A 26,435-nucleotide genomic window follows, 5' to 3' on the forward strand; every position below is an offset into this window, starting at 1 on the left:
TTACCTGTAAGTATGCAAATAGTTGGCATTGGTACTGAAAGACCTACAGACCAATATCCAGACTGCCAGCAAAAACTGACAGGGACTAACTGCCAATCTGGGTCTTCTGCAATATTCACATCTGACAAAGAGGACCGAGAGGGTCACGGACATGATGAGGGACACCAAAGGAGTTTCTGAAGAAATGAGCTGAGCCAAGCTGCGCAGCCGGCATCCCACAGGCCTGTGGGGCAGCTGCAGGATTCCTCTTGGCAGCTGAGCACAGCAGGGGAAGGAAATGAGACACTTGTTGGCTGCTGAGAGCAACTGCAGGCTCGGCTCAAGAAAGGAACACACAGCGGGGGGCTGCAAGTTGAGGAAGGCCTGGCTAGGTGCACAGCCCCAGGTTTCCAAGCGGGACCTGGCCTTCCCCGGCACAGCTCCTTTTACGGGATTCAAGCCAACTTTTGTTTACATCAATGCCTGGTGGAACCTCCTCTCCCCTTACGGAGTCTCCTGGGCAGACGAGCCTAGACCCTCCTCTTTGTTCTGCAGGACTAAGTCTGCTCCCCGTATTCCCTAAAGCAATGTGGGCACTGCTGCTTCCAGGAGTGGGAAAAGGCCTAACAGGATGTGACAAGAGAAAGGGCACAGTGCCCAGGGCTGCTGCCTACAAAGGCAAACAGCAGAAGCTTGGGATGGAGCAGAGCAAGGAATCATCATATCCCGGAAGGTTGATGGGAAACTCCATCGTGGAATTGCTGGGGAAACCCCAGTGCAGCAACCTGCAGACGGTGCAGAAACAGGCTGCCATCAGGCAGGACAACAACAACAACAGAGGGTATTTTACTCCAGGCTCAGAAGGGACCACTTGCCTCCACCTGAAATCTATCACACCTGATAACACACACAAACACAAAAACAATCAGGAAGCACTGCGGCTGTTGAGTGCAGGAATAAAACTGGTGAAGGCAACTGGACCCAAGAGCGAGGGCTCTGCCTCATAGCTATTCAGATTCTGCCCTCTAGAGGCCATCAGAAGATTTGTGAGATACAAAATTTACATCCACATGACAGCCAACAGTGCCTAGAAGATCCCAAAACTTACACAAGACCAGGCTGAGCTCTCAGGGTGGATAAACCCAACTGGTCTAGATAAGCAATCTCTCACTTCAGAATATAACTAGTACTGGATGCGTTGGGACAAGGCAGCCACGAGAGAATTCCACACTTTGTTCTTTCTAGATCTTTGGCAGACTTGAACCCACGAAAGGCCTAGAAATAAGATGGTGACAAAACATTACAAAATTAATCTTGGTCATCTCGGACACACTGAGTGGAAGAAACCACCTTGTATGGGTTCACACCGTTGTGTCTGTCAAGTCAGCATCTTCTACTCAGACAAAGACTTTGGGTCTTTGGGATATCAAGCAAAGGACTTGCCCAGCTCTGCCCCTAGAGATCCCTTTAATTAGAATTGCCAGGTGAACCAGGGACCTTCACGAAACTCCACCATTTAAGCTATGGTTCCATAGCTCTTCAAAAACCCAAGTGCGATTATACCAACGTCAGTAACATCTTGGAACTTCAAGATTTGGGTCCAGCAGCACCTTAAAGACTAGAGTATGAGCAGTCAGATATCCGATGTGGGGAGCTCTGACTCTCAAAAGCTCATACCTTGGAAATCTATTTGGTCTTGAATATGCTATTAGGCACAAATATTGCTCTTCTAACACAGACCAACATGGCTACCCACTGGCAACTATCATGGCAACTGTTACCGATAGAAGATTTAACTCGTGAAAAGTTGCGGTAGTTTGGAGCTGGATTTGAACACTGATTGCAAAACACAACCTGCCAGCTGCAAAAAGGTGTTCTGCTAAAGCTGTAATAGGATCTTCCCCAAGATAAGCTGAGCATCCAGAAAGGGAAAAATCACTTTTTATCCTCGTGAGAGGCAGGGGCAGAAAAAGAAGGGGGAAAAGATTTAGCAAAGAGGATAGAAAAACTTTTTATTGTGCCCAGAGCTGTTCAGAAGACCTGTGCAAGTCAAGGTTTAGAATATTGTTGCATGGAGAATGGGAAAGCATTGAGGAAGGTTCACTAACCTTTCTCACACTGCAGACACCGGAAGGCAGCGCTCTTTATTTGCAACCTAAATCCAGAGTCAGCACAAGGTGTCTCTTCTTGGGCCCTTCTTTAGCACCAATCTGTAAAGTACACAAGGAGCCTCAGGCTACCATGTGCAAAGAAAGCTACTGGCCTTGACTTTTGAGAACTGAGATGGGAGTTCTTCTGTCAGGCCAGCTTTTAACAATAAAGCTGCATTGCAAGCCGTCGTAGAGGAGGGAATGCTTACATGAGACACGATGCACTTTGTACCTTCCCTTGTAAATAAGCAGGGAGACAGACAAATTGAGAACAGTTTCTAGAACAGGGTGAAATGGATGCACTTCAACTGGAGAACTGGCACCCTTTCCAACCCATTCTTCCCCCGACAAGGGATGTGATGCAGCCATTTCTGACACCTTGTTGGAATTACTAGGTTAAGCAAAAGGTGTCGCTTTGCTTCTGAAAAGGTCCAGCAGAGGGCCAGTGATAACAGTTAAAGCACCAAGATTCAACCCTTATTTGTCCAACTCTCTGATACACACACTGAGGGAAGACAGCTGCCCTGGAGCAGCAGTTTACCATTTAGCAGCCCTCCAAAAGCATTCATGACGTTGCTGCAGAAGCCACAAAGGCGACAGAACACCCACCCACCCCCATAAAGCCAAGACCTGCAAGCTGGAGTAAGCAAGATAGATCACTCATTTCTAAATCTTTGGAACACAAATCTATTTGGGAGCGTGAGCACCTCATACCCCCTTGCCTTTCCCTTGGATGATACGGGGTGCCTACGCGGCAGTTGTGCTGGTGCTTGTGTCCCAGATGTGGAAGTCCTGATCATCCACGTGCTGTTTGCTGGAGCATTTTCTGTGAGGGGGTTCAGAGGGTTTGCTGGGCTGGGAGGCGTTGGGGATGGGTGGCTCCCCACTGCTTGTGCTCACAAACACCGCCGGGACCTTAAGAGACAGTTCCAGCTCTTCCTCCGGTGGCTGCGCAGCCAGCTGACCGTTCTTCCTTTTGGCTTTGCGCCCCGTGTTCTGAAGCTTCTCTCCTCCCTCTTGGGAGGGAGCTGAGGGGAACGGGAGTTGCCTGGCACTGCTCGGGTGGTTCTTAGAAGCGCCGTTCAGGGCACTGCTTCCCAAGCGTGTCTGGGCCACAGGGATCTCATCCATGGACTCGGCCGACTCGGAATGGTAATCAGCTGGAGGGCCTGCAGCCTGGACTGGACCGCTGCCACCGGTGGGTGTGACTATTTGGGGAGGGAAAGCCGGAATGGGGAGGCGAAGGCTGGAGGAGGAGGAGGAGGAGGAGGCAGCAGCTGTGACTGACAGTTCTGCAAGTGAAAAAGGAGGGAGGAGCCATCAGGGTTTTTTATTTCCCTCCTCTTACAGAAGAGCAGGCAAAATGGAGCATGCGCCGAAGCATTTTAAATGTGAAATTACTAGAAATGGTCTGGCTTACAGAAAGAAGTGAGCGAGAGAAAGTAGCCAGCAAAGCTTTTCAGCTTAAATCTACAAGATGCCCTTTGGTCATCTGATGGTCGCACCTGCCCACAAGGATTGTATCCTTTCGGCGTGGCCCACATCAGAGACTGCACAATCCTGCAAGCAAGGGAAAGGAAGAGGCTCCCCCGCACCGCTCTGGCCTGGAAAGGGACTCTACAGAACGCTTCCCACCAGCCTTACCTTGCTGCAAAACTGGAAGAGAAGACCAGGGGGCAACCATCTCCTTGGACCTTTCCTCTGCCAGAGAAGAGGAACCCTTGTGCTTCTTCCGCTTCTTCTTCTTCTTCTTCTGAAATCACACAGCCAGGGAAAGCAGCACCACGTTAGTTAATGTAATGACGGTCATGCATTGCTTCCTTATGGGTTTCTATCAAATGGTGCAGCCAGGGCCACGTGGCTGTGGTTGAAATCTCCTTAGGGCAGCAATCTCAAACCGAGGTCTGCAGGCCCAGGAGGGTCTCCAAGGGTACTCTGGGGGCCTGTGGAAGTGATGTCTCACCATCTGGCTGGAATGGAAGCCAACCAACTCTCTGGAGGGATGAGGAGGGTGGAACCCCCGAGTTTTATGACACTGCCTGCTATGGTAGACAGCAGCAATTCTTGGCTGGAAGCACCCAGGATGGCAGCCCAAGGGGGCCTTCTGCCTCTTATTATCATCTCCGTAGGATGCGCACAGCTTCCTGTGAGCACTTCGGACAAGGCTGCGCGGTGGCTGAGCAGGACACTTATATAAAGGGGACAGGGTTGTCGTCTATTGCTCTGTTTACTGTATATATTATCCTGCTCTGACTACATTGTCTTCTACTCTTGGAATTCCATTCTCTGCACTGTTTATAGTGTGTCATGCGTTAATGTGCCTTTTCCATCTGCGCTATCTTCTAATTTTGTAATCCTATTGCATTGTTCATTGTTTTGGTGCAATTTTTTTTTTAATGTTTTAAAAATACACCTCGAGTCTCAGCGAGAAATGGCGGGCTATAAACGAAGTAAATAAAGAAACTTATGCCTGGTGCTTATGAGCAGCAGCACAGTGTGCTGACACCCTAGGAGAGAATTCACAGCTATGCTCTCACTCACCTGTGGTGGGATTCCAACCGGCACCTCTGAAAGTTCGGGGGATAGGATGAGCTTGGAGTCTGAGCCGTCGTTGCGCGTGCAAAACTTTGATAGGCTGGAAACAAAATTGTCACTGTTGGTTTTCTCACATACTTCTGGACCCCTGTGCCACAATGAACTGCATGGCCAGGATCCCTTTGCCAACAGGATATTGCTAGCACATGTTCTGGTGCGTTCCGTGGCTGCTGTCAGTAGCCGACAATCACCTTATGGAACATCCCCTTACAGGTGGAGTTAGAATGCTCAAACAAAAGACAATACATGGAAAAGTGGAACAAATATTTATCTTATCACTATTAGTCTTATTTATCTGGATTAAGACTGATGTTGTGGGGTTCCCACTACAAGAGGCCTTACCCTGTTCTCTGCAAAGAAATAATTTCCATTAACAAGGAAGTGTAACCCTGATCTATTTTATGGCTTGGCATAAGGGGAAAAAAGAAATAATCGGTGCTGTGCTCAGACACTAAAGCCTGTCAGTCCAGACTCATTAATCTTCACCATTTTTTCCCTTCTAACAATCACCTTCTCCCCTTTCACCTGTCGAAATGAATGTTGGCCTACAACAAACTTCGAGCATTCTTGCTTTTGTTTTCCTTGGAACATTTCTTGCACGCACCTTCACCAGAGGCTGTCATGCAAGAAAATGGATAGGCAAGAAAAATATAGTTTGTTATCTCGTACCAATCAAGTCATCATAACACAGCAGAATGTTATCTTAAGCCTGTTCTCAAAGAGTCCAGTAACAGATTATAAAGAAAGGCAAGAACATACAACTGGCGCTTTACCCCTCTGACTCACAACCCAATTACAAACTGCCTTCAGCAAACCACTCACTCTCAGCTTCAGATACCTTCTCTTTAACAACTATTATGATAATATTGGCCCGCTTCGGAAGGTTGTTGTAAAGATTACTCAGGCACAATATCAATTTTTTAGAGAACCAAGCAAATGTGCACTAAATATTAACTATCATTAGTATTTTTTAAAAAGGGGGATGTTTTAAAGTCAATCAAGCTCTTGTTACTGAAGTTCTAGTTTGGAAGAACTGCCTCAATTTCTTTGGATGAAAAAAATGTCAGTCAAGAGAATGTCAGTGTGAAGGGTAAACAAAGAGACATGCAGCACCTTAAAGCTTAGCAAATGTATCATCACATCAGTTTTTGTGACCCATTTCAGCAGATGCACCCAAGAGTTACATTTAGAAGGCAGAAGTACATCGAGCGCTATAACTTCGAGAGTACCTTCATGCAGATAGGTGCTTTTACATTCATGACAACAACTCACTGCAAAAACTAATTATACAAATACCATTTGATTTGCTATACTCACTCTTTCCCTGAGGTTAATCCCGAATCTTCCCTCTGAATCTCAGGGTTGGTATATCCAAGACTTCCTGCATAAAACTGCATTTCCTAAACCATATAAAGAAGTTTTCAGGATGTCAGGAAGGCAACGTGCTGAACTGGGATTATTTTCTTAAATTTTGTAAGTGATTTTGTTTCTCAGATGGATATTCTCAACACATTTCAAAGTAAGGTTGGAAGTAAAGTAAAGAGGAAACACAACAAGAAGAAAGAGCTCTATCTCTGCTCACTTTTAGGGGCCTCTGCCACTGAGAACCTGATTTTCCAGAAGCAATCCATTTTGCGCTAGATGACATATTTCATTATCTGTACAGTCAAGCTGTACAGAATTAGAGCGCTCAAGGGCTTTATGGTGTGGCCAGACCACATTATTCCCAATTCTCAAGAACAGATGAAATGCATTACAGCACAAAATGAATAAAAGGTTCGAATGTAAGTACTCTAGTTCCTGTGAGCCAGTGGAAATGCTGAACAAGTACCAGTCTATTTATAGGGGACGGAAGACAAAACTGCAAACTTCACCTGAATACGCCTCACTTGGGGAGGGCAGGATTCCAGCTGCTTTTCAGGCTCCTTCATCTCCTGTGGTGGGCGCTGCTGCACAATGTATTCATAGGTAGTCATTCGGTGCCAAACTAGGGAAGTAGGGAAGAGAGAGCATTGAATCGGAAGGAAGGGAAATCTGCCTGATCAGACATCAAGAGAATACAGCTTGCTTGGTGGAAGAACTCAAAATTGCTAACAACACCGATTCTCATACTATTCTGTTTGCATTGTTAAATCATACGGCAAACATGCTCAAGAAAATGCTGCACGCAAATCCTCCCACTCAGAAGCAATACCCATTGATGACTTTTGGAGAGGGGCAACAGGAACACCACCAATTCAAGAAATCCAGAACTGGAACTCCAGAACCATTTTTCCCTTCAACCAACCTCATCTAACTCTTGATTCAAAGGAAAGATGGGTCCATGCAAAACGGGCAGGTAGGCACAGCAGCACTACCCCGGAGGTCTCCTGATTCCTGTGTATTCTCTGTGGTTCCTGTTCAGTGGATTCCACTGTGTTCTAACAGGGAGCTGAAGATCACAGAGCTCTAGCCACCCCACTACCTCACCCCGCTGTCTCAGCCTGCGCCCTGTCTGATGTCTCTTTCCTCCACTCCTGCCACACAAACCAACTAGTCAACATGGAGGGTGTCTCATAGTCCTGGTTGCTGCCCCTTTCTGCTCCCTTTCACAGAATTATAGCGCAACACAGGCTTTAGGAATCCCAAGTTATTCAACTCCACCTCCCTTCTCTTTTCAGACTCCACAAATGCTTTGCTCGCCTTTGTTCTCAAACCACTGCACATCAACTTTAACTAGACAGCAAAAATAACAGCCAGGCACCCAATCCAATAATTGCAGGTCTTTTGTTCGACTTTGCTCTTCCCTTCCCATGTCTAGATGGCAATCTGGGTCAAATAAATTAAAGGCACATAGATTATCCTGGGGGGTGGAAACAGGCGCGAAAGATGATGCAACCAGGCATTTCCAAAGAGAAGAAACAATTTGAAGTTGCTTCTGCACAGCGTGCATCTGTGTGTGCGTGAGAGACAAGAGGAGGGCAAAAGTAGTAGTAACAACAACAACAACAACAACTGCACTTATATATCACTTTTCTAGACTGATTACTGCCTCACCCACAGCGGTTAACAAGTTAGTGTTATTATTAGCCCCACAATACAGCTGAGAGGAGCAGCTGACCCAAGGCCACCTGCTGAGCTCATGGCAGTAGTGGGATTTGAACCAGTAGAGTGCTGATTCACAGCTGAACCATTTAACCCCTGTGCTACAACAGCTCTCACAGTACAAACAAGAATGCAACACCTACTGAGGTAAATGTGGAAGATCAGAAGGTGGCCCAATAAGAACAGGGTCAGCAGCCCCAGCACGATCAGAATCCCAGACAGTGCCAAAATGGCAGGACCTTGGGTCTCGATGGGAGCAGCAGGAAGGAACACAAACCACACGTCCGTCTGGTTCTTTAAACCTCGGGAAAAGAAAAACAGTGGAAACGGGAGGATTAGAACCAAGTCTCAGTCAGGACTCAGATATAAAATATTTGAAGTAACACATTTTGACGATTCTGGGCATATGCAGTGAGTAAAAACAGGCAGCTTCCGCGTCAGAAGGTGTCACTTCCAGGAAGACTGGGCATGTCTGTTTCAAAGGTAAACAGTGAGAAATGCTTACATCAAGCCCCTCTTGGGCTTAATAAGGATAGTGTACAAGTGTTAAAAATTCTAAATAGGATAGCAGTGTTAATTGGAGGCAGAAAAATAAAACAGGGATCTTATGGCATTTTTGAGACTAACATCAATTTGTTCTAGCATAAGTTCTGACTCGGAGCAACACAGGCTTTAGGTATCCCAAGTTATTCTACTTCGCCTCCCTTCTCTTTCCGGACTCCACAAATGCCTTTGCCAATACTGTTCCAAATCCAATGCACATCAGCTTTAACTAAGCAACTGGAATAAATTCTGTTCATCTCTAAGGTGCCACGGCAGTCCTCTGAACAACTGTTAGAATACTTGTATATGGAACTGTTCTCTAAGTGGGCCCAAAGGAGAATCCCTGCTATGATGAGACAGTCCATGTGCAGAGTGTAGGGTGATACCTTCAAAGTGCTGGTCAGTGCGCAACCTCATGGGGTTAAGGAAAAACTCCACAAAGATGTAGAAAGCGATAATCAGGATGAGGAGAAGGCCCAGGATGGCCGATATCACACTGTTCAGAAATAGCCTGCCAAGGAAGCAGAAAAATCTTTAGCAAAAGGCCAACAAGGGACAGGACACAGCACTAGACTCCTGGCCTGACTTCTCCAGAATCACACGACTGACCAGGCCTATCAGATTAGAAGAAAAACCACCCCCAAAACACAGGTTTTGCAGCACATAGCTAGGATTGTACACTTTGGATTCAACATGCAACATCCTTGCCCCCCGCCCCCAAAAGGCATTAACTTATCCCAATGCTGATGCAAAAATGCGTGCTCATTAGCCAGAGGGAAGCGAGCAAGATGGACAATGGGATGACTCATTCCCTGGAGCCATGGGTCCAGGTAAGCATCTGAACCAGAAGCCCCCAAGAACTCCAAAAGTTCTAAGCTGTGGTCCTCTAATGGCTACATTAAAAGGCATGTACCTAATTTCCCCAACCATCTTCAGAACCCAGTCTGATCTGTAGCTTACAGTTTGAAAGGGGGGACAGATAAGTATTTAAATTCTGGAGGGAGACGACTGAGCTGCTCTCCACTAGTTTCACTGAAAGAGATCAATGCTGCCAGACCCATACCAGTAGTTCCTCTCTCCCACGCAGTTGTTGAGCCACATGCAGTGGTGATCGAATCCGCACACACACTTGTTGCAGGTCCCGCAATGCTTTGATTTGGAGCTCCTAACAATAAGAAAGGAAAGATGCAGAGAGTTAGACATGGCAAGGCAGAGCAAACCATCTGGAACCGATCCCTACGGAGGATGCACCACCAGATGAAAAAATACAGGAGGGGGTGGGGAATTAACACACCCAGTTGTACTCCAGACTGGTTGTACCCCTATTCCCCCACTCCACTGAGCAAATTTTGAAGCTTTCCTCCAGCGTAAGGAGCATTCCTTCAACTGAAATGGCTCTTTGTTGGAAGAATCACTTCACAGTTGGAAGAAGGATCCTGAGAAGATGGCTGGATCAACACCACTCTCTCTTTCTACAAGGGACTACAAACCCAATTAAACCAATCTATATATTTGACCATAACCTAAATTCCTCTGAAATGAACTGGAGCGGCCCAAGTCCATGAACTGGCTCTTACTTACTGCTAACTGCCAGGCTTCATGCCAGCACACCTCCTTCTATCATTCTGGTCTATGTCTCCCAGGCTGTCGCAAGCAATGACACAAAGTGGTTCACTGGCTATACAGGAAGTCCTAAGGAACCACTTTCAGTGCAAGTACTGGCGCAAGTCATATAGCAGCCCACAATACATGCACAACCACTTCCTACCACCAAACACAATGCAGTGGTGACACACCGGGCAGTTATCATGGACATGCAGTAAAATGGAGAGGCAGGATGACCCACAACTAACACTTGAAAAATCAATGACAAATTTGAAGAGATGGTAAGAGCCGTTAAGAATGACAGCATTAATGGCTAATAGTGGAAATGATCACAGGACTCAGGCTTATGACCCAGGGCGCAGCCTGAAGGCAAATCACACAGTTCCCTTGCTGAAGCTAAGCAGGCCTGGGGCTGATCGGTTTCTGCCTGGGAGATCTCCTGGGAGTCCCTCTGCAGGGCACCTTGTATTTCCTGGAGAAAATGTAGGATATTAATAAAGATAAAACACCTCTCTTAGGATTGCCTTTCTGGTAACAGTTAGCTTATGGCCTTTTCCTGCAGCAAGTCCAGTTCTGTGGAATGGCTTAACAGAGCAAGGGTGGAGGGCACCTTCATTCACTGCCTTTAGGAAGGAACATAAGATGGTTTTATTCCATAGGGCATTTGATGGAGGGCAAACAGTTTTTGTAGATCTGGCTTTTATCCTGTGTGTTGTTTTTGTCGTGTCTATTTTTATCCAATGTATCGTTTTTCCTCTTGTCAATGGAGTATTATGGCTTTGTGTGTGTCTGTATTTGCAACTAGTTGTTGCTTTATTAGTTGCCTTGGGTGCAACTAATAAGGCAGGATTATAAATATTTTAAATAAATAAATAAAATCTGCTTAAAGTGAGAGCAAGGGAAGGGGAAGTATCATCTCACAACTAGAATAGCTTTCATATGCTCCATCTGATGTTCCAAGCCTTGGCCACTGTCCACAAGAGAATTCAATGTAATGAACTCAACATACTAGCAAGGAAGAGCAAGGCTGACTTGTACTTACACATTCACATCACAGATGTGACAGTGGCGGTTCTCAATGACATGCGCATGCTGGCTACGATTGAAGGTGGCAAGGGGCCCCTGGTAATTCTTTTCACGCACGCTGTCATCAGCTGGATCGATGGAAACTGCTGTAAGGTGAACTATTACATGGCAGAGAAAAAATACTCCTGGACACTGAAATGGGCATGGTTAAGGATCGTCTCAGAAGCTAAGCAGGGTCGGCCTTGGTTAGTAATTGGATGGGAAACCTCCAACAAAGACCAGGGTTGCAAAGGCAGGCAATGGCAAACCACCTCTGTTAGGCTCTTGCCATGAAAACCCCACCATGGGTCACCATAATTCCACCACCACAATCATATATATTTAATCCTTTGCTTCCAAGGCTCCACTTTAAAAATCTTCTATTTAGAAAAAGTGTCATTCCTGTTTGCCACTAACTGGGCCTTAAAAGGATTCAAAACTTAACAGTGGATGTAGATAGAACTATCAATAAAGAGCATTTTCACAAGAGGCCAGAAGCATTCAAAATGTAATGAAATAAAACATGAGTCCAGAGGCAACCTAAAGACTAAGTTCATTTCAGTATAAGCTTTCATGAATCAGCCCTCATTGCATCAGATGCACAAGGCATGGTAAATCTTTTTACTCTTTCTAATGAGTACCAAAGGACAAAGGCTTAAAAGTATTTCTCAAATGCAACAATCCAACCAACTGGAGAAGAGCAAAGATCATAACGAAACAACAGGAACAATCACTGACTTTGGCCAGAGTTTCCTATCAGTTCCTAAATTATGGCAAGAATCTCACCATTAACTCATGACAATTGCATCAGCAGCCCAAAAGGATACAATATACCCAGCAGGAACCCAATGAACAGGCAGGAGCGGCACAAGGATGCCAAAGCTAACCAGGGCAAAGAAGAGGTAGAGCAGCCAGGCAATAAACTGGAATGGATGAGGAGGCCAGCTCCAGCCGTTTCTCCGGGCATGCTGGGATTGGACCGCAGGAGCTGCTTCATCACTCGTCTTCTCTGGAGCTGTCTTATTAGGCGGTTTATTGCAGATGTTCATCTACAGCAAGCCGAAAAAGAAAACAGCCCTTGCCTGAAAAGGAGAGTAGCTGTGAAGATGATTGGCATGAAAGAGCCCCTGAAAGACAAGATTTAATAGCAGCAGCTAGAGCTTTAGTGCTCATTTCCCCCCCACAGAAAATAAAAGCCTTTCAATACGGTGTAGTGCTTTGAATGCTGGGCTAAGATTGATGATACCTACATTTGAATCTCCATTCTGCCATAGAGTTTACGGGTGACCTTAAAAAAGTCACTGTCTCAGGGTGCTAGCAGATTAGATGAAGATTACAGGTCTTGTTCTGTCCCTCAAATGTACATTTCAGTCACAGGCAGTCTCATTTTATCTTGAAGTCATATGGGGAAGAAAGAGGTGGTTTAATCCTTCAATGTGCACTCAATTTCTCTAACTGAAGTTCTCCACTCTGCTACCAGCATTTGAAAGAAGATATGAGATATGTTATTAAAAACCGTTTCCCCCCCCTTAAAAATGCTAACAAAGCAGGGAGCCCAGATACAAATAGCAAAACACCCTCCTTCTTCCCCACATAGGGAATGCCATTGATGCAAACTGAGACTGTATATGTCTGTAATGTGCTTTTTAACAAGGTGCCTGATCTTAGTCTCATCTGTCTGAGTTCTCCATCTAACCGAGATCACAAAAAAACCCCCAATAATTTAAATAATCAATAGAAAATCTTAGCACATCACATCTCTGAACACAATTCCCAACCTACATCTGTTAGTTTCTCTCCAGGAAATACTGGCTAGTTGCCTGATAGCTTGAGAGGCTGTTTGACAAATAGAAAAGTTCCACTGAAATTCAAGGCGGCTTCCCCTTACCCCAGCCTCAAGGTGATTTTCTCAGTTTCACAGTGCAGGCCTCCTTAGGACAACCATGCAGCTCTTAAAACGTTCTCATTAGACCCACAGCCCTTTTCTCTGCAAGTAAAATGAAGTCAAAGTACATTAGAAGGATTCAATTATGGTAAAAATAACACTGGGTTTTTTTAAAGGCATTACAAGCTTAAATGCCACAACCTTCGAAATACAAAGGAGATCTACCTTGAGATTTAAATCTGGTATTTTTTTTAAAGAAAAAACATACTTTTAGCCAGCCTCTTTAACCTGTTTTGTCCCTATCCACTGAAGGCAGGTATGATAGAATAGTTTGTTGCAGGCAAGACCTTTGCTATGACTTTCAAATATAGACAACCTGGGCAATTGGGACTTCGTTTCCTCTGCACAAATTAGGATTCTAAACCAGAAACAAACCAAGGTTTACAATAACAGTTGGTGGGGGAGAAAACAAAGTCCAAATCTGGAAGGGTTACCAAACCAAGAAACTTTGAAATCAGTTTCCATATACAAAGGAAGGAGGGAAGGGATATGAAGAAAATACATGAGTATGACAAAGATGTATGTTTGTGCTGCCATAAACAGGGATGTGTAAGATGTCAGAATGCAGCCATTATGAGCATTAGATTGGAGTTTTGTAACATGTGCACATCTGCATGTTGTACAGTTCACAAAACATGCCAAAAATTTCTAGTTGTGGATTACAATAGCCTTGGACAGTGATTGTCAGTTTGGGCAGCGTAGTGGTTAGCAGTGGCATCCTAAACGGAGTTACACTCTTCTAAGTACACTGAGATCAACTAGCTTAGAAGGGTGTTACTCTGCTTTGAAATACACTGTAAAATCCTTCGCCTGAAAATATTATATGTACAAATACAAAATCTTTTATATAAGTGTTTTCACATCAATATAGATGAATAAATACAAACAAGATAAGTGCTCAATACACCTTATACAAGAAACGAACGCTCAGTCTACAACGTCCTACAAAGTAGAGTCTCTAAGTTCTGTGTCAGTTTCACTTAGATGCTGAAGATATTGACAAATAGCCACCTCCGAAATTGATCCTCTATATCCAGGAATGGAAACAATTTGTCAAGAACTGTCCTCCACTGACCAGATGGAACCAACAGTCAAAGGTAAGTATATTCAGTAGTGACCCTGAAATAGTCCTTATTAAATTATATTTTCTCTTCTTTTGCAGACTGGTGGAACCACGAAGATGTCATGGGTCCCCCGAAGGGGTCCCCCCCCCCGCCCTACAAGCGGCCAGCAAAATCAGCTTGTTTCGTGTTCTATCCACTTCCTCAGGGGCCAGATGTTACTCCACCAAAGAAACACTTTTCAAAGAATCACCAAAAACAATCTCTCATGCATTCTCATTCAGCGCACATCAGGATGGTGACCATCTTATTTGTATTTATTCATCTATATTGATGTGAAAACACTTATATAAAAGATTTTGTATTTGTACATATAATATTTTCAGGCAATTGATTTTTTTCCCCATGTATATTTTGTGTATTGGGACTGTCATTACTGGGGATAGCCTCTTGTGTTTTGTTACTGTAAAATCCTTGGCTGGATTTCTTGAGTTCAAATCTCACTGCAATCATAAACTCAGTAAAGCAGCCTTAAGCAAATTCCAATTGTAATATATAAAGATAATAGTACTAGCCTACCTGTGAGGTCGTTGCATGGATTTATGAGATGGTGAGAAATACTCAGTATTCTTAGAAAAATGGCTGATAAAAATATTACTAGTTTCGATCACAGCAGAATAACTATCCAAGCAAGTCACATGAATAAAGAGGCCCTATTATAGCATTTGAAAGCACACAAAAAGAACTCCTGTGTTAGCCAAGTTGCACAAGACAGGCAACTAGTTTTTTCTATTATTTCCTGCATTATTATTGATTTTAAAGTTGATGTATTGGTTTTAAAGAGGACTGCTCACTGATTACGTTTATATTATTTTATTTACTATTTATTTACCACACTGCTTTCTAATTTCTACAATTCAGTTTTTGCATTCTCCCCCCCCCCAAGTCCCACCTTACACTGTTTTTATTGCAATTGTTTTAACCTCTGTAAACCAACATCATCACACTATGTCTATCTCTTAAACTGTTTCTATTGCACTGTTTTAAATGCTGAACTCCACCTTACGTCTTGTCGGGAAAGGTGAGCTGTAAATAAAGAAAACATTTTATATCAGTTGATTTACAGTAAAATCCTAAGAAGTCTAAGGCCACTCAAATCAAAGGGCTTGGAGGGGAGTAACTCTTCTTAGAATTGCACTGTTAGGCATACCCCCCCCTTTCATCTTACAAAACGACTGCAAGTTATATTTGTGCAGACACTGTTCCTTGGGTCAAGGAAAAACAGGCACATCCATAACTCAAGAACTCTAGAAATCACCTGTATTATAACCCTTTCCTCCCTATATTTCCTTATTTGGCTTAAATTACTCCCCCCATTCCTGCCTCCTCTCAGCCCGAAGGCACAAATCCACAGGAGCCGGCCTCGCCCTCATACACCTCCACGGAGACCTATAGGGCGCCCCACAATCCCCTAACCAGCCAAAGGAAGCCCCCCACCACCACTGCATGGAGCCCCCGGCCCCTCTCCTCACCATCCCCCCAGCTCAGCGGCAGTTCCGAGCGGCCACGCACCCGCCTCATGCCCGGGAACGGGAGGGCGGCGGAGGGCCCCGCGCTTCACGATGGGCCCGGCTGGACCGAAGGCTCCAGGCAGCGCAGGCCGCGGGGCCCGTCTCCATGGCGACAGGCCGAGCAGCGCGAAGGCTCCGCCCACATTCCTGGCAAGCTCCGCCTCCTCCTAGCTCCTCAGCGACTCTCCTGCCAGCCCGCCCCCTGATGGCAGGCAGAGGTACTGGGCCCCACAAGATAGGAATTCTCCTCAGAATACCACAATGTTCAAAATAAATTGCCTCCCCTTCATAATCCAACTTTTGCAGTGGGAGGTACATTTAGAGATCCTAGACATATTTATGCATCGAGAAGAGCAAGAGTCCAGTAGCATCTGTAAGACTAACAACATTTGTGGTAGGGAGGGTATGAGCTTTCTTAAGTCACATCTCACTTCAGATACAGCTAGAATGTATGTCCATCTATCCTTATATGTATCTTGCTCTTTTCTACTGCTACAGACAGACGAACACAGCTACCCATCTTTATTTATGCATATTTTACATATATTTATCTGTATTTATTTTATACATTTATGAATCTATTTATGTATCGAAGGGAGGTTTGACTCTTGGAAGCTCCCTAAAAATCTTGTTGGTCTCTAATTTTTTTTTTAGTTTTAATATATAACATTTATTGTTTTTAATGTAAACCACTTTGGGCCTCATTTGAGGGAGAGGCTGTATAAGTCTTAAATAGACCAACAGACGGACAGATGTGCCACTGGACTCAAATCCAGAGACCTTTAGAAATCCAAGATGCAGAAATCTGCCTAAGCCCAAAACAAATACTCAAGACAGGAAGCCATGTTGTACCTTTTCTTAGGACCAATGAAAATTACTCAGAATTGTGCCAGAAAATGGCAGTTCAGAGGGTTGTCTCTACAGCATCATATTTCCTCTGAACTCTTTCCCCCAAATTCTAACCTCCCCAGATATTGCCCCCAAATCTCCAGGAATTCCCCAAACTGGAATTGGCAATCATAATCGATTAGTTTGGCTTGTCCATACCAGGCAATCCAGTTGCAAATTATTGCTATAGTGCAACATCCAACCATGTGAAGATGCAGACACACCAAACTTATGCATAGTCTGTTATTTTATTACAGCCAGCCTGATTAAATTTAATTTAGATGGGCAGGCTGAGACCGGAGCGCTGCTGTTCCTAGAAAACAATCCCTGCATCACTAACAGAGTATATAATCACTGTAGCAATAGAATATCCACCCGCCACTAACAAATAAATCCTTCTAGCACAACAGCCACTAAGTCTCAGAGTCTCAGATACTGAGTTTATTATGGAACATTCATCAAGTAAGTCCAGAAACTAAAACGTTTAAGCATCTGGCATTTTTTTAAAAAGGAATAGAGATCCATTTTCTCAGGCTTTTCAAACCCTGCTATTTTTTCTGAAAGTTGTACTTACATTTTCTCAGAAGCTTCTGTTCCCAGGTCTGGTTTTTGAGAAAATTATGTACACAGCCTTGCCATTTCAGCCCGAAGACCAGCTCTGTGAAACTTGGAAGTCTGCATACCTTTGCCAGCAAAAGGTGCAAATGAGGAAAGCCTTCTTGCCTTTTCTCTAACAGCTTTATTCCAAGCTCTTAAGGAACAAACCAGCTGCGGTTACGTACCTCCCAGAACATGTGAAGCTCTGGTGGAAACTGGCTATCCGGCAAACATTAACAAATCTCTAAATAGGACAGCTGGAGGAAATCCAAAGGACTGAGAGAATTCTAATGTACAAAATATTTAAAAACAGTAGGACGTCCCTCCTTTTCTGGCTGTCCACAACTGGGAATCTGAGACCACGCCCTAGCAAACCACCATAACACCCCCATGCACAAGTTGAAACTTAAAAGGGTTTTTTTTTTTTCTTGGGAAAAGAGAAAGTTATCAGAGGAAAGGAATTTAGATGCTGGCAGATCTTGAAGAATAGCTAGTGGGATGGACAAGAAGCATTTTAAAGAAACAGATGCTTGGAACTTTTTTCCATCTTCCACTGCTCCTCGGTGCCTCCTAGTCATGTAGCTAAACCTAACGGGGAAGTATGTCAAAATATCAGCTCTCCACTCCCTTTAATGACTTCATGAGCCTTTATGAGCCTTCACTCACCACTGGATCATGGCTGAGAGACCATTTCTGTTTCTTCAGCTTCTCCCTCAGTGAAACCACTCTCTCAAAGTTGTACCCAATACATGTAACTATGGCACAATGACTGCTTCAAGCAGGCATGCTGAGAATTCTCACTTGCCCATTTCAAGAGTGAAAGTCAGTGCTGCAGTAGTTACTCAACAATGCAGGGCAGCTTTTGTGACCTGCAGAGCCATTCCCGGTCCATTTCATTTTTCGTTCCAGCCAAATCAGTGTGACTACATTCTCCTAAATAAACCTACTCCTTCACCCATCTGTCTTTTCCTTCATCTCGTACCCTGCTGCTGGAAGGAGCACTGAGGGGCACACTACTTCCAAGAAAGTAAGTTTAGGAGAAATAGTTACAATAGTGGCATTTATTCTCTGGATCAAGAGCACTGAAGTACCAGTAAAGTTCCTTCTTCCAACCTTACTGCGAAATCCTAAGCAGAGCTACTCGAGTCTAAGCCCCTTGAAATCAATGGGCTTAGACTGGAGTAACTCTGCTTAGGATTTCACTAGAGATCAAGAAAACCGTTTACGATGCAACATATGGCAATTGACAGGCACTTCAAAGGAGAGGAGGACCAGAAGCTTCATCTAGCATTATTTCTCCTGACGTTTCAGTGCTGGAAACATTTTTATTTCAGCGGCAGATGAAATTTTTTGTTTCAGTCGGCTTTTGGCCAGCATCTTGATCCATCACAACTGCATCAAAAAGATGTTGTGCAGCTAGATAGTTACGGCTGTGCTAATGATCTGTACACTATGATCAATTATTGATTTACCTGCTAATTTAATTAATGGCTTTTATTATTGCATTGATCTTTTATTATTGGCTTTTGATTACTATGTTGCTTTTTTCAGTCAACAGATGATGGGGTTTTATATAGTTATGACACTTTATCGGATTGTATCCAACCCTCTTTTCCATTCCCCTCCACACTGTAGTCCCCATCTCACATGGCCTTTGTCCACGTCACTCCCATGATCTCCAGCACAGCCTATTCAAAAGGGACCTCTCCAGTTTTTGCCAGTGGTAAAGTTGGCAGGAGCCAACCCATACTATTTTTATTTTACGAGTTTGTCGTTTAATGAAAAACCTGGGTTAAAAAGAAAAGCCACTTACTGTCTCTGCAGCCGCCTCCATCTTTGTCATTTAAGTGCTTTGTTCTTTAACGACCTCTGCCTTTAATGATTGTTTCCACTGTTTTGAGTTTTTTGTTTTGGAGTAACAGACCCCACCCAGAATGGTTTGGTTACACTATCACAATAAGCAGACACCTAAAAAACTAAAGCAATCAATATTAAAATGTCATCTTTTAAAATAATGTCGAGATGGTACGCAACACCTAGTTCCCTCCATCAGCTTAATCCTACTATACCCCCGCTTTGTTGGAAGCAATGCGGCCAAATTGGAGATTATATTCATCTCTGGTGGACGTGCCCTAAAATCCAGTCATTCTGGGACTTAATCTTGAGGTCTGTTACAGAGATCACAGGCTATGATGTACCTAAAAATCCTGAGACAATCTTGCTGGGTCTCTGGGAAGACCCAACAGTACCAACGATCAGGAGAAACTTAATACTCTTGTTATTAGCTGCAGCGAAAATGCTTCTTGCGTTATACTGGAAACAAGACAGACTTCCAAAATTGCAGCAGTGGTACCAGAAAGCGTGGGATATCTTCACCATGGAGAAAATAGCGGATTATCTTCACTCTACTGATACTCCACAGCATCATTCAACGTTCTTTACACAATGGATACCTTTTTTGAACCATCTTCATGCTACCAATCAACTGTCGAATGCAGATATGAACACTTTCAGGTTTTTGGCAATATTATGAGTCTTCTCTAGTATTGTACCTTCTCTAACAATAATGTACTTTTCAGTGATAGCAGATTTCTTATTGACTGTTCCAAGGTTCACTGGTTATGTTTTTTTAATGTTATGTGTAAATTTTTGTTTAAATTGTTATGTATTCCAGAAAATCAGAAAATAAAAAGTTCAACAAAAAAAAACCCCAGCCACATGAGTTATCATACAGACTGAAAGCTTCTTTTAATATACCGTTTCGCAACGCTTCCATCCTCAGATTCCTATTTCGGCATCACTTTAAAAGATTATTTACACCCTTCCACTTCCACAAAAGGTTCCCGCCCCGTGCCATAAGCCAGGTCAAGGCCAAAATATCTGCCCGGTGATACTCCTAAAGTCATTAAGATCCATTTTTTTCAGCCTTAAAATGAAGTGCCATCGCCAAAGGGTGGGAGGGGGAATGAGAGAGTGAAGCAGCCCCTGATGTTTTCTGATTGTTTGAAAAAAATTCGCATCCCTGATGAACAGCCACTTGGAGACAGCAAGCGGCATCCTAGCCACTCCCATGAGCGCTGCTAGAAACGCTTCATCTGCCGCCGTTCTTGCCGGCGCTGTTTCTTCTCGTTGGGCTCCGGGTTGGCAGCTGAGGAGTCTGTGGAGAGCCAAGGCCCTAGGATGTTAACCCAGAGAAGGTAAAGTGCCCGTCCGGGAGCCTGCAAAAAGTGGAAGTATCACTGATCAGCCGGGGATTTGGCAACACAGGACCAAAAGGCACACTTAAGCACTAGCAAAAAGCCAAACAAAACAGCTTGTTGAGATTAGCCCACTATTTTGTATTTTATTCCAATCTCAAATTTTGAAGGTCTCATGGCAAAATTGTTGTTTTTTAATGGAGAATTCAGCTTCCAAACCCAACGTTGCTACTTATTTGGGAAACTTATTAATTCTTCGTCCCCAAATGACAGTGGGTTGGATACAGTGATTCGTCAATGGAAGACTTAGATGATTGCTGATATTTCCAGCTTCCCCCAGCAGCCATTTCCAACACAGTTCTCATGCCTCTTCTAGGATCAGAGCTATTACACAGTGTTAGTCTTGCAACCCCAAGAATAAAATTTTCCAGGGCCAGAAATGGCTGCAGGGGGAAGGGGAAAGCAAAGTCCTTGCACTGGATCCAACTCAGCATTGGAGCTGGGGAGGAATTCAACATCCCCGCTATCCCTGCAAAGATCTGGAGCGCAAACAATGATCTTATTCCATTCTTGGCCTTTATGAAATAATATTTTTTAAAACCCAATTGCAATTTTAAGGCTTGTTTTTTTCCCATTTATAAAGGATGAGATTCCATAGGCTATTCTCTTCTTTACCTGTGGAACTTTAAGGCCAGCAGGACTAGATGGGAAACTGCCCAAGACCACCACCACCACCCCATACGCACAAACACACATCACCCTTTTTCTCTTGTACGAACAGAATAATTGAATGTTGGCTGTGATTGTACAGAACTATTATATTCCTCAAATGGCAAAGACAATAAGCGATAGAGACATCATCATCATAATTGCGCTTATATACTGCTCTTCTAGACAGATTAGTGCCTCACCCAGAGCGGTGAACAAGTTAGTGTTATTATTATCCCCACAATACAGCTGGGGAGCTGGGCTGAGAGGAGCAGCTTGCCCAAGGGCACCTGCTGAGCTCACGGCAGTAGTGGGATTCGAACCAGTAGAGTGCTGATTCGCAGCCAAAGTACTTAACCACTATGCTACAGCAGCTTTCAGGAAAAAAAGGAAGCAGAGGGCTAAGGAGGAATGGGAAGCATGACATCAAGACTTACCAAGAGCCAGAAGTACCACACATAAGAAGAAAGACAGCTGAGAACCTGGACTATGGCTGTTAGCAAGATCACATCCTTCAGGTGCCTGAAGACCAAGGAAAAGGTTGGATTTATCAGCGCAGGACTCAGCAGAATGTCTTACCTGACCCGAGCTGTCCAATCTTTTTCATTCAGAGAAGTTTAAAAAGTGGCTGAAGAGCTACAGGAGACCCACCCTGCCTTTAGAGTTTGTGGGTGTGGGAAGCTGTGTCTCAGAGAGGGGCTCGAGAAGCGGCTGTTTCAGCTGCCGCCTGAACAAGAGCCCATGGTCAGAGGCCAGGCACATCGGAATGCCAGCTGCTGGCAGCAGACAAGCCACGGAAGTCTTTGGCCTGTACTCTGGCTTGCAGGTTTCCCAAGAGCATCTGAATGGGAAAACCAGTTGAACGTCTTTAGTTTGATCCAGTGCAAGAAACAAGGTCAAAAAGTGTGGTAGGGAGATGCAGGCCAGGTTCCCTGACTTTCACTGCAAAATTAACAGCATCAACTTCTTACAAAGCATAAAGCCACAAGATCTTGGGCTCAAGGGAAGCCACTTTGCTGCCTTGTCTTTCCTGGGGCACGGCAAAATGCTCCACTCTGCTTCACCGTCTTCCCAGTCTAGCGATGCCAATATTGCATGAAGACAGGCTATGAAATAAAAAACTAGCCTGCCAAAACGAAGCGGGTCTGAGCCTGGTTGGTGACTGGTCCGATTCAACAATGTTGTTGTATCATATGCCTTCCTAGGATCCTCAGTCTACACCTTGAATTCCATAACAAACACACACAAAAATCTTAGAACCCAAAGAAATTCAAATTCCATAAGCCCGACATTTAATGTGACACTGGTCTATGCTTTCCTACATTCTCCCCCTGCATCATTTATAATTTCTGCAACGATTCAAATTTCCAAAGTTAGCTGGGATTTGTCTTGAATCAACCAGGATGGCAAAGGATGAAAATGGGCAATGGAGGGTTGGGTAGAAAGGGTCAAGCAAGGGCTGCAGCCCTATTTCCTGATCAACAGAAATGGGTTACAGCCCCCCTCTAGGAGCATACAAGTTGGAAAGACAAAGTGGAGAGAGAAGCTTTGGGAAGTAACTGCTGGCTCCCCAAAACCCTTAGTATTTTTACATGATGCCCTGCAGGGCTCCGAAGATCTGAGTCAGTATGCAAACTGCGGGTGAGCAACCACCCTTTCTTTTGTGATGGTTCCCTCAGCCACTGTCTTTAGAAGCTGTTAGCAGAGAGCTTGATTTAGCCAGGATTAATTTAGGGACCCCTTAATTTTCCTTCTATAACTGGAGCACGGATCTGCGCGTGCACTCAGGCAGCAGGTGCTGCTCACCTGGATTTGTGTGATGTAGACACTCACTCTGCCATCCCTTGCTCCATATTCAAGTCGATCCCACCATCAGCAAGGCTGCCGTCGTCCGCAAAAGTGGCCTTTGCCATGGAGCTCATGGAGCGGTAACTGGCCCCATAGACCATCACGCTGAACACAAACGCAACCTAGAGTAAGAACGTGGAAGGATCAGCCAGGGAAGTAATGGGAAACACCCCCTACACCCTGCTTTGATTCTCAATGCAACGCAAACAAAGGGAAATAGCCTCAGAATGCCAGAGACTAGCAGCAATTAACAGACAGGTCTGCCCCCTCCCCTTTGCACAATATGAAGGCATAGGAGGGAGGGACTGCAGCTTAGTGACAGAGCACCCGCGTTGCATGCAGAAGGTCCCAGGTTCAATCCCCGGTACTTCCAGTTCAAAGGATCAGGTAGCAAGTGATATGAAAGAACTCTACCTGAGACAATGAAGAACTGCTGCTAATCAGAGTTCACATTACTGAACCAGACAGGTGGTTTGAGCCTGTATAAGGCAGCTACACGTGTCCATGTTTGCAGTCAAAAAACAAGTCATATCACTCCTGCTTCAGATACAAGCAGACCTAGAGTGAGGCTAATTACGTAGCAACCCAAAGAGGAACAGTGGTGAGATAAAAATTCCTTTAAGCAGGATGAGAAGTGGCAATGAAACAACCTGGTTTTGACCTGGACATCCTTTCTCTCAGGAAACAGTTATTTACTCGTTAACATAGTCACCATTTAACAGTATAACTAAAGCCTATTAGACCCGGCACCAAGGCATTTAAACTCTGGAGCCATACAACACTCACTCACCCAGGTCCAGAGAGTGGCCGCTGAGTAGAAGATGACGAAGTTTGCTATTCCGTAAATGGCCTAAAATTGAGGCAGGGAGAAACAAATAAGGACTTCTAAACAAAAGGCAAGCAATTACAAAATGATAAGTACTCAATAGATATTGTGTAATAACAGATATTAAGATAATGAATATATGCAAAACAAATACACACAATTCCATAAACAGCCTAAAATTAAGCAAAACAAAGTAAAAAATACAACATTCAGGTCCAGTAACACCTTAAAGACCAATAAGATTTCCAGAGTATGACCTTTCGAGAGTCAAAACTTGTACCTTGGAAATCTAGTTAGTCTTTCTGGCAATGTAAGAAAAGATATCCTGGAATATTGTGCAACAATGCAGGACTTCTGAGGTATGGGATCACTCTGAGTAGGCATTTATTGCATCAGATGCTGTACCCTGCTTGCCAGAAGCATTAAACAATGCACCATTTCTAACCTGGGATGAGCCAGAGGCCTTGGCAATAGCTCTGATAGTGCAGTTGTCCAGTACTGGCAGCACATGTTCAAATATCATGTTCTTTTCATAATTAAGTCATTATGTAACAGGAGACTGGTCAATTAGCCTACTGATCTATGCAACAGTCTGATATTTGTAGACTGTATGTTGCTATAACTTACCTATTTCCCTATCATTTTTAATTTTATATCATTTTTTAATTTATTTTTTGCAACTGCTTTCTAACATTATATACAATATAGATTTTGCAGTATATTTGTGGACATATACATTTATGCATTCAATCAAACTTTTAGTTAGGGATTTTCAATGCAGGAGATGTTCTGATTTGTTTTAAAATTTGGGGTGAACTAAGGTCATATTTACTCCAAAAAAAAGGTAATTTAGATAGCAGGCGTTTGCTATCCAAAAATTCCTAGCAGGACCCTTCAGTTTTACAGAACTCATACAAGGTGTTACACACTTACATTAGCTCCCAAAATAATCCGGAGATAGAACTTCAGAGTGTCCTTGTTTTCTTCGAATATCTGCTTTTTACCTTTGGTTCCCACCTTTCCCTTTGGCTGGAAAAAACAGAGAGGAGCAATCAACACACCCATCCTTTGATTTAACTGCATACACTCATACTTCATCACCAGTAGACAGAACTTCATTTTTGTTTAAGGGGGAATCATGAAACAAAACAACTGAGCCGGCATGGTGCTGTGATTAAGTGTCAGATTAAGATCTGGGAGATCCAGGTTTAAATCCCCTGAGTCCGGGAAAACCACGGAACTCATGGCCAGGTTGATGATGTCAGCTAAAGGGGCCCGGATCCTGGCATTGCCAACCTGCCATGATGGGCATGGGTCCAGTGGGCACATGGTAGCCTTCACAGTACACAGGACCTTATCCACCTCATCCTGGGAGAGTAGCCTGAAGTGATCCAATATCTTCCATGGAAGCTTGCTGGACGACCCTGAACCAGTCACACACACACAGCCTAATCAACCTCACAGGATTGCTGCAAGAATAAAATGGTATACTGGAGAATGACATAGTATGACACAGAGCCAGCATGGTTGGCAGGGAATTGAACTTGGGTTCAAGTCCCCACTCTGCCATGGAAGCTCGCTGAGTGACCTTGGGCCAGTCACACACTATCGGCCTTACCTACCTCACAGGGTTGTTGTGAGGACAAAATGGAGTAGATGAGAATGATGTAAATTTTGGGTCTCCGTTGGGAGAAAAGAAAGGTATAAATGACATAACTCAATTATCTGCTCTGATATTCAAAGACTTACTACTTCTACACACAGAATATATCAGTTTACCACAAGAGTCAGACCATGAGTCCATCAAGATCAGTATTGCCTACCCTGACTAGCAGCAGCTCTCCAGGATCTCAGATGGAAGTCTTGCATACCACATACTGCCTTTTAACTTGGTGTTGTAGTTTTTAACTGGAGATGCCAAGGAACTGGGATCTTATGCATGCGCCACAGTTGCTGAACTGCAGCTGCAGGTGGGGAAATTCCTGGGGATTTGGGAAGGGGTGGATCCAGGGGATGGCAGGGTTTAGGAAGGGGAGGGACCTCAGCAGGATATAATGCCATAGGGGCTATAGTTGCCAACCTCCAGGCAGTGGCTGAAGAGCTTCTAGAATTACAATTGATCTCCAGACTACAGAGATCAGTTCCCCTGAAGAAAATGGCTGCCTTGGAAGGTGGACTTTAAGGCAGCATACCCAGCTGTGATCCCTCCCCCCACCCAAGTCCCCGTCCTCCCCAGACTCCACCCCAAAAATCTCCAGAAATGTCCCTACCTGCAGCGGCAACCCCACAAGATCACACACCCCAAAGCAGCCATTTTCTCCAGGGGAATTTATCTCTGTAGTCTGGGAATCAGATGTAATTCTGGGAGATCTCCAGGGCCCCTCCGGAGCTTGGCAACCCAAACCAAATCCAACATTAAAACTAAGTGCCAGTTTTCCCAACGAGGGCAGAACCAGTCCAATCTATTCATACGAAGCTTCATTGGGGTATTTATTAAGGACATAGGGGGGAAAAGTGACCCCAATCCCCCTTCCAGGCCTACCCCAGACCCCCAGCGCCACGGCCTCGCTCACCGCCATGACAGCTCCACGGCCAGTCCTAAGCAAGCAAAACCTCACCAGCTCAGCATACAGTATGACTTCCGGCGCGGACGAATATACGTCATCAGGTAGCGCTAGCGCGCGTCGTGGAAAACCACAATTCCCACAATGCACCACACCGCTGTCATAGCGACCAGAGAGGCTGAGAGGGAGGAGCCAAGCCGGGGAGGGGC

At 44.5% G+C, this 26,435-nt stretch overlaps 2 protein-coding genes across 8 annotated transcripts; both read right to left on the minus strand.

Moving 5' to 3' along the window:
- Nucleotides 1–1,973: 1,973 nt before the first annotated feature.
- ZDHHC1 (zinc finger DHHC-type containing 1) lies at nucleotides 1,974–17,235 on the minus strand. 6 transcript variants are annotated; one of them, XM_055000942.1, is made up of 12 exons: nucleotides 17,061–17,235; nucleotides 12,910–13,008; nucleotides 11,849–12,103; nucleotides 10,999–11,174; nucleotides 9,415–9,516; nucleotides 8,738–8,862; nucleotides 7,952–8,110; nucleotides 6,599–6,711; nucleotides 6,042–6,124; nucleotides 4,671–4,764; nucleotides 3,774–3,882; nucleotides 1,974–3,421 (listed from the first exon to the last, which is right to left on the minus strand). In XM_055000942.1, exons 3-12 carry the CDS (start codon nucleotides 12,068–12,070, stop codon nucleotides 2,877–2,879), a joined length of 1,728 nt encoding a protein of 575 aa, XP_054856917.1. In that variant the 5' UTR covers nucleotides 12,071–12,103; nucleotides 12,910–13,008; nucleotides 17,061–17,235; the 3' UTR covers nucleotides 1,974–2,876. The 6 variants fall into 6 exon arrangements, with proteins under 6 accessions (XP_054856917.1, XP_054856918.1, XP_054856916.1 ...); XM_055000943.1 differs by lacking the exon at nucleotides 17,061–17,235 and adding an exon at nucleotides 15,600–15,706; XM_055000941.1 differs by lacking the exon at nucleotides 17,061–17,235 and adding an exon at nucleotides 15,560–15,706 and having other exon boundaries at nucleotides 11,849–12,070.
- A 2,571-nt stretch (nucleotides 17,236–19,806) lies between these two features.
- On the minus strand, nucleotides 19,807–26,307 carry TMEM208 (transmembrane protein 208). Of its 2 annotated transcripts, none has more exons than XM_055000590.1 (6): nucleotides 26,236–26,307; nucleotides 24,596–24,691; nucleotides 23,627–23,686; nucleotides 22,822–22,958; nucleotides 21,426–21,510; nucleotides 19,807–20,301 (listed from the first exon to the last, which is right to left on the minus strand). In XM_055000590.1, exons 1-6 carry the CDS (start codon nucleotides 26,239–26,241, stop codon nucleotides 20,164–20,166), a joined length of 522 nt encoding a protein of 173 aa, XP_054856565.1. In that variant the 5' UTR covers nucleotides 26,242–26,307; the 3' UTR covers nucleotides 19,807–20,163. The 2 variants fall into 2 exon arrangements, with proteins under 2 accessions (XP_054856565.1, XP_054856564.1); XM_055000589.1 differs by lacking the exon at nucleotides 26,236–26,307 and adding an exon at nucleotides 24,959–25,026.
- Between the last annotated feature and the right edge of the window lie 128 nt (nucleotides 26,308–26,435).

This window comes from Eublepharis macularius, chromosome 16 (assembly GCF_028583425.1).
Source record: "Eublepharis macularius isolate TG4126 chromosome 16, MPM_Emac_v1.0, whole genome shotgun sequence".
Lineage (NCBI taxonomy): Eukaryota > Metazoa > Chordata > Lepidosauria > Squamata > Eublepharidae > Eublepharis > Eublepharis macularius.